The sequence below is a fragment of the Condylura cristata genome, unplaced genomic scaffold (assembly GCF_000260355.1).
Source record: "Condylura cristata isolate star-nosed mole 26May11 unplaced genomic scaffold, ConCri1.0 scaffold00007, whole genome shotgun sequence".
NCBI lineage: Eukaryota > Metazoa > Chordata > Mammalia > Eulipotyphla > Talpidae > Condylura > Condylura cristata.
In genome coordinates this window covers 35,848,697-35,859,715 of record NW_004567108.1, presented here as the reverse complement: position 1 = coordinate 35,859,715, position 11,019 = coordinate 35,848,697, and the positions used below count along the sequence as shown (strand labels likewise).

The 11,019-nt window shown below is 43.8% G+C and overlaps 1 protein-coding gene across 1 annotated transcript in view; it reads left to right on the top strand.

Moving 5' to 3' along the window:
* Positions 1-32: 32 nt before the first annotated feature.
* Positions 33-11,019, top strand: part of F2R (coagulation factor II (thrombin) receptor) — a 19,074-nt gene continuing 8,087 nt past the window's right edge. The window contains exon 1 of the mRNA XM_012721680.1: positions 33-315. Within this exon, the coding sequence (XP_012577134.1) occupies positions 222-315 (94 nt within the window). The 5' untranslated portion in view covers positions 33-221. The remainder of the gene's footprint in view (positions 316-11,019) is intronic.

Genomic DNA, 11,019 nt, shown 5'->3' with positions numbered 1-11,019 from the left:
CGCCCCGCCAGGCCGGGGGAGCTGGACCGGCGCGCAGCCCCGCTGGGCTCCAGTCTCCCGCCGGCAGCTAGTGGGGGCCGCACGCAGGCACTGGTGGGCGACTGGACCTAACTGGACCCGTGGGAGGAGGGAGAGCACAGACGCCGAGCCCCCGCAGGCGGCTGCGTCTCACCGAGCTCCGGGCGGCGCAGACTGCACGCTCCGCGCCGAACCTCGGGACAATGGGGCTGTGGCGGCTTCTGTTGGTGGCCGCGGGACTCAGCCTGTGCTGGCCCCTGCTCTCCGCCCGCACCCGGGACCCGGACCGCAAGCGAGGTGAGACCTGCTTTTCTCTCAGGTCACTTCTGACGGGGCAGCTGGGACCGCGGCGGGGACGGGTAGGGGGAGGGGAGGCGCTGAGGGTGGGGGCTCCCGGCTACCGATTGCGCCCTTTCTGTGAGGAGGGTGCCTCTGACCGCACCCTGTGCCTCAGTTTCCCTTGAAACCAAACAGGCGTTAGGGCTGAGGCCGCGTGTCCTGTCCCACCCACCCAGCCAATGTCCCTTCAGACTGGGCTTCGGAGGATGCGGCCGGACCGCGACCCACCGGGCTTTAGAGATGGAGGCTCCCGGCGTCGGCTTTCCAAGCCTGTGGCCGCTGGCGCATTTGTTGTCGCTGTGTGGCCTGTTCATCTCCAGGACCAGCCCCCAAGAGAAAGGGTCTCACGTCGCTCCACCAATAAACATTATGGCTTTTTCAGTATGAAATGGAGAACTGCACCAACTTGAGTGCTGTTTTGTTGAGAGAGTATTTCTCGCACATTTCACGAAGGAGGAAAGTGGCTTAGACAAAAGCTCACTCACTCCCTTGGTCCGTGGAGTAGAAAATGGTGCCAGATAGAGTGGTTGCGAGACCGCCACTGGCTGGCCGGTTGGTGGCACTTGTCGGGAAGTTTTGTTTGTTGCTACTCGGGACCTCTTCCTTCTAAGTGAGGAAAGGCATTCCCTGCCACCATCTGATTTTAATATTTCAGTTCCCAGTGCTCAGAGAGGTTGCCATTAATTAGATGTCCAACTACTTGCCCAAATAAATGTATTTTCCAACTTTTCCTCTTCAAAAGCAAGAAAGAGAGAGGAGTTGTTTTCAGCTTGTACCGACACTTGTTAAAATGTAGGGAAAAGCAGTTTTTGTTTCCTTTTAGTTATGATACTTTGTAAGATGGGTAACTTTTTTTCTTTTCTTTTCTTTTTTAATGCAAAAGCAAATTCTGGCTGATTTCCTTATCAGTGAGAGATTGTCTATATGACTTCCATGCTGGAAATAGTATGAACATAGCAAGATTAAGAGGAGACAAAGTACATTTCCTCTGCCCTCCTACTTGGCTCAGGGTGCATTTGGAAGGGGGTGCTTTGTGAAAATTTACAGTCCCAGGTAGGGACCCAAAAGTTTACAACTAGCCACCCTGCCTGTAGGTAAAATGAACTTTATCTCTGGGGTTATTTGGACAAAAATAGAAAACCTGGAAACTGTGTGGTAAAATGTGATGTCAGATATTACTGTGTAATTTTATTTTAGGACAAGCTCTTGAAAATACAAATTTTCATTGAGATTTGGATGGGGGAGTAGGAAATACCTTCACACAGATGTGTATTCTCAGTAGTCACCTTTCCTCATAGGTGTCCTAGGAAGCTTTTGGCCTCATTTAGAGAGTGAAGTTGAGGCTGCCATTTACTTCCTGTAGACTTAGATGGTGCATGCTAAGGTGTAGACAGAAACAACACTACAAAATTTAACTGCTTTGTCTACACTGGATCCTACTTTGGAAGGGTGAATAGGAAAGAGGATGATAGAAAAACAGGTAACTGTTGATTCATGTCACATTCCATGTCAGTCCAGGGGGTAGATTCACGTCACATTATCTCATTCTCCCTCTCATATCACATTATGAGGTAGGTGTTTAACTTTGATGATTGTGAAGTTAAAACTCAGAGACAGTAGGGGAGAGAGCCCTGGATGCATGGATTACTCTTTAGAGAGTTTTTAAATCACTAATAAAATCAACCAAAATAAGCCTCCTATATATTACCATTGAGCGCTAGAATTTTTTTTAAGATTTATGTATTTATGCATACAGAACTGTGGTACAGGCCAGAGGTGCAGGGGGTGAGAGGATTCAGCAGAGACAGTGGGGAGCAGAACAGGCAGGTATATTGAAATACACTGCTGAGGGGAGCAAGGCGGGGGGTCAGGAGAGGTCTGCCATGACATGCAGGTTACCCCCTGGACAGGGATCAAACTCAGAGCACTGGAAATTTTAAAAACTTCAGCTCTGTGATAAAAGCAGCTTGAGACCCCAGCCAACAGGAAATCCCGCCACAGCTGACCCCACCCACCAGTGTGAATTCTTCCCAGGCACACTTGGACTTTCTATTTCCACTCATTTTGGCATCTCTTGCTTTGTCATTTTGTTGGTATCTCATTTCCCTGACCAAGAATATAAATTTCCACTTACCCACATAAAGTCTAGATCAATCTTCTAGAACAAATTTCTGAGAAATGTGTTAAGTCTATTAACAAGTTTACGTTCCCATGTCAAGGTTATTTTAGTGAAATGACTTGCCTTCATCAAAGAGGGTCCGTGACAAGGAGGTGATGTGTGATGTGTCTAAATTTTGTTAGCATCTATCCAGTCATCATATCATATTGTACGCCTGAGACAATACTTACTATGTGTCCCAATAGACAAAACAAAAAATTTTTAAATATTTTTATAAGGATCAGGAGGGTGAAAAGGTTCAAGAATGGCTGAAAATGGCAAGAGGGGTCTGGGTGCTACTTTCCTGCACATGGGGTCAAACCTGATTCCTTAGCATAGTGAAATGCCCCTATCCTTGCAGGATGGGTCCCTAACCTCTGCCCAGCCCCATTACAGATATGACCAGTTACATTACCTGTACCACACCCAACCCAGCCTAGTAGCTCCTCCTCCAAGAAGCTTTGCTTTGTCTGGCTTCCTTGTCCTGGCCACTCCCGCGACCCAGAATGCCTTCTTCTCATTCCACATGTTCACTCTTAAAAGTTATCCTCTGTCAGGTACCTACTCAACCAACTTCCTGCTTAGGTACATTACATATACAGTCTTACTTATTCCTTGTATAGCAAGGAGTAACTGCATAACAACCCTTTGAATAGATGTCATTCCCATTTTACAAGTAAGGAAACTGAAACCCAGGATCATTAAGTCACAAGTCTAGCTAAAACAGGAATTGATCACATGTCAGTCTTTTTAAAGTGCAAGCTTTCTCTACCATTCCCTATAGAAAAGAAGCCATCTAGACCTCCAGGCCCACTCTGTTCCCCCGTACCTCTAGAAGGTAAAGTCTGTGCCTCACTGGCTTGGTAGCTCAGACCCAGAACTTGGAGGAGTCTGGTAAACATTTATGGCTTGCCTTGTGGCCATTTACTTTTGCTAACAGATAAGCAGACTATAAATAGATCCTTACTGGTGAGTATTCCAATTCATTGGCTTTTACTCAGAAACTGCACTCTTTTTAAAAAAGATTTATTTATTTATGAATACAAGAACTGGGGTGTAGGCCAGAGGTGTGGGGGTGAGAGGATTTACCAGAGACAGAGTGGGGAGCAGAATAGGCAGGTGTACTGAAATACACTTCTGAGAGGAGCAGCGGGCGGGTCTGCCACGCCATGTGGGTCACCTCCCTGGCCTGGATGGAACTGGTGCTGCAGTGGCTGCAGATCAAGCTTCATGGTGCTGCACTTTAACCCACTGAGTCACCAGGGAGGACCAGAAACTGCAGTCAAACTGAGTAGAAAACAAAAGCTGGGCATTGATTCTGGTGTAAGCACACCAGAAACCTCCACAAAATCTGAAAATCAGTTCTCATGAACAGCAAGTCATTTTCTACTAAAATGTCTATCTAAATGAATTTCTGTTCTCCTTTACTCCCTCCCTCTCTCCCTTCTCTCTCTCATGCATACTTTTATTCATTTATTGTGATTCTGGCTTTGGTTTTACCAGCCACATCAAGATAGTACCGTCCCTCCTAGCTTGACCACTTTTCCCTTGTGTGAGATTTTATTGAGGTTTCAGACTCTTTCTCAAGAATATTCTGCTGTCTTCTCTGCTGGCTACCTTTCCATCTTTCCCTTCATCTTTCCGATTCTGCATTTTTCAGTTCTTTATATTTAAACAGATCATGTGCTGTGGCCCCTAACCTGGTTTCTCAGCGGCTCATAATGTTCCCCTTTCCAGGATGCTCTGGCTAGCCTTCTCCCCTGTACCCTGCTGCCCTTCCCTCATCCTTTAGTTAACCTTTGTCCCTGTCACCCTCCCAAACCAAAACTCAGTTGAGCCTTCAGCTGGAGTTCTACCAAGAAGACAGTCACCAGGACCGAGGTTTCTAATCTTCCCGCTTTCCTCATTTTGGGCACACACCCCTTTTTTTCACTCAGAACTCTCATTAATAGGTAGTTATTTTTAAATTGAGATAAAATTTACATAAAAACACTTCACCATTTTAAAGTATACAATTCAGCTACATTTGTACATTTAAGCATTGCACAACCACCACTCCTGTATAGTTCTAAAACATTTTCATCAGCCCAAAAGGAAGCCCTGTACCTATTAAGTACTCACCCCACCTCTCCCCCTTGCACCTTCTCTCTATACTTACAGCTCCCTAGTTGCTTTTTGTGACTTTACTGATCCTCCCCCATTTCATATAAACAATCTCATTCAATACTAGTATTTTTGTGTCCAGGGAACCCCCCTTTCACTGGTTTTCATGAACCCCTGACTCTTTTTGCTGCAGATGCTCACAAAACATCCAGGAAGAGACCTCAGGGACTATGGCCTTGGTTTGGTTTTAACTTGATGCTAAGACATCATCATTTCAACATACAGACTTTTCTGTTTAGGTTCCCTAGTTTGTGGTTTCTTCCTTTCTGCCATGGGCCCTCTCTTGCTTTTGCCTGGAACTCAGAGTAAATAGTTCCCTCTACAGGCTGGTACTGTTTTTCCCTGGGTATGAGCTTCTATTTCTCTCAAACCCCCTTTGTATATTGTGCTTCGAGAAACCCACTGCAGCAAAGGACTCCTCTCCATTCCAAAGCAGCGGTAACGTATGTCTTAATGTGCTTTCTAAACAACCTGGTCTTTTGACTTAATAGGAATTATCCATAATGTGAAAATGTTTGGAATTATCCATAATGTGAAAGAAATTGTTAAAGATAAATTTATTTCCCTTTAGGAAAGGACATTACATAATTTACTTATATTTCAAATTCGTAATGAATTGAGTCAGGCATTACAGGGTATTGTGGGAGAGTGTTTTCCACTATTTTAGTTTCAGCTAGCCAACATTAACAACGGTAAGAAATTCATGGCACAGAACAGGGTGTGCGTGCCTGCAGTAAATATGCATGGGCAGTCATCGTGTGTGCATAGATACAAGTCTAGAACCATAATTTCCACCAAGCAGCATTCCCCTTCACCAGGGGCTCTGCTGTCTGATGTTTCCTACCTTTAAGTGCCTTGAAAGCCCTAGATGTTTTTATAACCACTGTCAAATCTCTGCAGGTACAGCATCCTGTCTGTGGGTAGCAAAATTAAAAGCCTCATTCCTGTAAAAATAGTTCCACATCTGGGAAGCACTGTTGGTGATGTTTCCGTCATATCTAGAACCTAATTTGTCTGAGTATAGGTTTACACACTGAGATAGACTTGGGCGGAGTTGGGGCTGGAGACAGCTTGGTACTGGCAGGAACTGTGATTAGTAACATCTTTTCCTGTGAATTTGTTTTCCTTTTAGCTCTTGGTCTTGGAGAGGGCAGCATTCCCAGGACACAGTAGCTCAGGGCCTGTAAGTTGTGGGGGAGAGCTGGCCTGAGGAGTGGGGAAAGCCAGGAATCTGGAGGTTCCCCAGAGGCCTGCCGTGTCCTAAGGTCATGTGGCCTCTGGGAGGCCCAGCTGAAGGTCCCAACTTCCCTCATCCTTTGTGCCACTTTGGCCTTGGGTCCACTGATACTGAAATTCGCCAGCTGACTTTACTTTGCCCTTCCATGAAACGGCCTCTTGCCCAGTTTCTTGCTTTCCAGCTTGGGGTTGGGAGTGGAGAGGGACATATGGAAAGGGTTGGGGGTCGCAGTGTTTGGTACTGGACATCTCTTCTTAACCCTGCAGTCGCTTTTACCTTATCCTGCCTTTAATTCTGGTTTGTCCTCATCAGAAGTTTTTGTCCATTTGCTCATGCTCTACCCCATCGAGAATAATATTTTGAAGATTTGTTTTTGTCTTTTGCCCTTAAATATTTCTCAACTTCATCTGTCCTGCCTGTGCTGGCTGGATTGTAGACATGGAGGTTGGCATGTAACTGGGGTTATCAGGACTCCTGAATTACCAAGCAACAGAGCCCTGGGCACCATCAAATTGAGCTATTTATTCACATGATCACATTCTTCCTGCTGTAGTTAAAAGCATTCTTTTAATGCTTCTGCCATTCAGATGCATTGTGGTTAATGCTATAGAAAGTAGTACCTTTTTAGGACTAGGTCATGAATCTCAAATTTCTTAAAAGGACAGAATAGTGCAGTGTATCCCAAAAGACCAAAGAATTGATAGCCAGGCAGATTTAGGTTCAAAGGCTGGTCTCTTCACTTACTAGCTGTGTGACTTTAGGTTGGGTACTTAGCTCCTCTGTACCTTCATGTTGTCCTTAAGTTTAGGTTCCTCTTCTTCAGAAGTTTATACTTAAATGAGGACAGGTAAGTGCAGTGATTGGCACATACAGGTTTCCTCTACTATCCGAAAGTAGAATGTTGCAAATTGATATAACTTGGTGGGTTACTCCTTGGACCTGTGAATACTATTACCATTAATTTATATGAAAACATTCTGAGCATGCAAAGATTAGAAAATAATAATAATAATAAGCTACCAGATCGTATCAAGTGGAATTATTCTACTTTCAGATAGAGGAAGAAGACCAGTAATAGATACTCAACATCTTTCATAACATCGATGCCTACATAATCCAGAAAAGCCTTTGAGGAGTTAGTATCAAATGTAAAACTGTTCACAAAACATGCAAGCACTTCTACCCTTCAAAATTAGGATAAAAGAAAAACAAAAGCATAAGCCCTTGCCTTAGTTTAGAGGCAAGTAAATATGCATATGTAAAAAAAAGTTTGTTTGACTTTTATTATGGAAATTTTTAAACATAACCCAAAATGATCTTGGGTAGAAAGACACTAGATGAGACTGAACAAATTCAGAGAATATTAGGGTCATGTCTTCTTTTATCTATATCTTCACATTCTTCCTTCCCCAACAAGACAAATTTACATCAAATCCTAGATAAATCATTTCATTCATAAATACAGCAGTATATGTATCCTTACAGAAAAGAACATTTTTTTATAACTACAATGCCATTATAACACCTACATACCAAGAATAGAAGAACAATTTCTTAACATGGTATAATTTTCAATCTGTTCAAATGTTGCTGATTGACTCCCAAATGCTTTTTTGGTTGTTTTATTTGAATCAGAATCAAAAAAGGCCCACCACTATCTGCATTTGGTTGACATGTTTCTTAAATGCCTTTTAATCTGTAACCGTTTCCCCTCTCTTTGTTTATGACTGTCAAAGAAACTGAGTCATTTGTATGAGGGTGTTTCCCGCAGGCTGAAGCCGCTTCCAGCATCTGGTGGGGCTGCTTATCCTGCCAGCTGGTCCTCTCATTTTCTATAACGTGCTGGGTCTTTGGAGACTTGATCAGATTCAGATTTGGTTTCTTGTAACACTAAGGCAGCAATGGCGCTTCACACTTCCTGTTACATCACCTCAAGATTGTCTTTCCCCTTGAGATCTTAACTGGTTCAGTGGATTCCATTGTTGTCAGCTCCATCAGCCAGCCATTACCAAGTTCTCCATCAACTTTGCACCTAACGGCTTTAAGGCCTACTAAGTCCGTTACTTTCTAAAACAATGCTTTTACAATTTTGTTCATGTTTCTATATTTATACACTGGTGTTATTATCTAAAAAAGAACTTTGCCTTTTGACTCTCTGGTTTCTGTGAAAGATTGTTTATTCAAGAAATACAACATAAATGCTTGAATCGTGCCTTGATTTACCAATTTTCCTACAGGATCCCCTAATTTCCACTAAACGTGATCAGAAAAGTTTGTTTTCATTTGAACTCATTATGAACCCATGGATCTTAGCATATGTCACATGTTCCAAACATTTTAACTCATTCTGTCCTTACTTCTCTTGATGATTTATTGTTCCATCTTTGGCCAAAGGAGTTCCCTTCAGCTTGACTCCAGTGTCTTTCTGACCTGACCCTAATATTCTCTGAATTTGTTCAGTCTCATCTAGTGTCTTTCTACCCAAGATCTGGGACCAGTCCGTTCTTTAAGGAACACTGGTTGTTTTCATTGGAAAATGATAACGTGTTTCCAGCAACACTGCTATTTTCCACTTGATGGAGATGGTATGATTTTATTATTTTTCCATCATTCTCTTCTTTATTTCTCTTTGGCTTGTAATGTTGATTCCCTCATGGGAAGGTGAGCTCAACTCTCCCACTCTGTAGGGGAATATAAGCCAGATCCTAGGACTTCTGCTTTGTTCATTCTCAAAGAGCATGAACCCTACAAGGCAGAGCTGCGTCAGTGATGAGGCTGGCCCATGTGCACCCTGGGGTGGAGTGGGACCAGGAAGGAGCCCCTAGACACCACTCCGCCTCCCAGCCAGATCTCATCAAAGGCACAAAAAGCATCACCTGCGTTACTAATTTTAAAAACTTTCCAGAGTCAATACTTAGGCTGGTTAGCAATATGCTATACTCAGGAGCAAAACTACTCAAGAGGCATGCATAGAACTTACATTAAGTAAAATTAGTGAGTATGAGAACTTCTTTTAGGACCTGAGCTGTGTGTGTGTGTGTGTGTGTGTGTGTGTGTGTGTAACCACACATTAGAAACAGATGAATTACAGATGTTTTTGGCACTAACAGGTACTTTCTCCTTGACCTGTGAGCTGTGCTAGGGCTAGAGAAAAAGCGAGATATTCAAACTCAAATTTCAGCCTTAGGGGCTTGAGCCAGTTGGCTTTATCTAGCCACCTGGAGTTCATTTTGTTCTTTCTTTGATGCTGGTATACACTTAAATGAACAACAAAAAAAAGTTTTTGCTGGCGTTCTTTCACTCCACAAAAGTCAGAATATGAAGCCTATATTTAATAGCCAGGGAAGGCAGCACCTTAGGAAATGGTGTTTAACCAAAGGTTGAGCATTATTACTTGGCTCCAGCATAGAAACATTTCATGTGCCAGTGGGTATAATGCCTTTATCAGAAATCCCACTCTTCCCCAGAAGGCTAACCAGGGAGGACATTTATTTAAAACAAATACTTACTGCCAAAATGCTAAATACAGAATACAACCTAATTTTCAGACCAAGTTTTCATATCAAAGATGATTAGTGATAAGTACTCAGTACTCAGAGACTGTCTTGGTTTATGTACGTCTGCGCACATGAGTGAGTGTACCGCCATGCAGAACAAAAATCCTCCACTTGGTCAAGCTCCCAAGTCTGCAGAGAAAAATTGTGTTGTTTTAATGTTCTTCTGCATCAGCATTTTAAAGGATCTTTCAGCTCCCACCATTCATTATGACCTGGAGAGTAGCTACCTTCCCACCAGTGTCAGGCCTCCATGTGCCTGGGTCAAAATGCACACCGTAAGTTAGACATGTCTCACAAGGAAAGAGGAGACACTTCTGGAAAAGACTAAACTTGATCTCAACTCAGAACACAGGAACTGTGTACATTACAACTTAGCCAGGTCCCTCATTATACTGAGACAAAAAATAACCACTAAATAAGAAGGAAGAAAAGCCTAGAGTCTACTTCAACTTAAAGATAATTGGGAGTAGGGACCTCCCTGTTGGTGTAAGGGGTTAAGTCTCAGCACTTTGAAGCTGTTATCAGCCCCTGCAGCACAAATTCTAATCCCTAGCTGGGAGCTGACCCACATGGCGCAGCAGACCTCTCCTGTCATTCCTGCTGCTCCCTTCAGCAGTACATTTCAGTGGATTGCCTGTTCTGCTCCTCATTCTGTCTCTGGTGAATGCTCTCAATCCCTCCCCCTTCGCCCCCCCCCCCCACACACACCTCTGGCCTCTACCCCAGCTCTTGTATGCATAAATAAATCTTAAAAAAGATAATTGGGCCCTCCCTTGTGGTGCAGCGGGTTAAAGCACAGCACTGAGAAACTTAAGCCACTTCCGCATGAGTTCGATTCCCGCCTGCCCCGGAGGTGACCACATGGCGCGGCAGACCTCTCCTGACCCACCTGCTGCTCCCCTCAGCAGTATACTTCATTGATCTGACTGTTCTGCTCCCTGCTCTGTCTCTGGTGAATCCTCTCACCCTCCGCATCTCTGGCCTGTACCCCTGTTCTATATGAATAAATAAATAAATCTTTAAAAAAAAAAGATAATTGAGACTGAACAAATAGCAGAGGAATTAGAATACTTTCTAATTTCACTTCTCATGGTTTATAAGGTGAAGGCATTGTACTATTTCACACGGATGCTACTTACTGGCAGATTTTTACACACCAAACAGGTACTTGAATATCCTTTTAAGGAGCCTGATACTCCTCACAGAGTCAATATTAGAATACAAAACTGTGATGGGAAGCTAATTTATTAGAAAAGCTATGAAAACAACCTAAATAGAAATTGACAGATGGGCCCTCCTTGGTGGCACAGCGGGTTAAAGCACAGCACTAAGAAGCTGAAACCACTTCCACATGAGTTTGATTCCCGCCTGCCCCAGAGGTGACCACATGGCGTTTGCAGACCTCTCCTGACCTGCCCACTGCTCCCCTCAGCAGTGTACTTCATCAATCTGCCTGTTCTGCTCCCCACTCTGTCTCTGGTGAAGCCTCTCGCCGCCCCTGAGCCTCTGTTCTCCTTGACCTGTGAGCTGTGCTAGGGCTAGAGAAA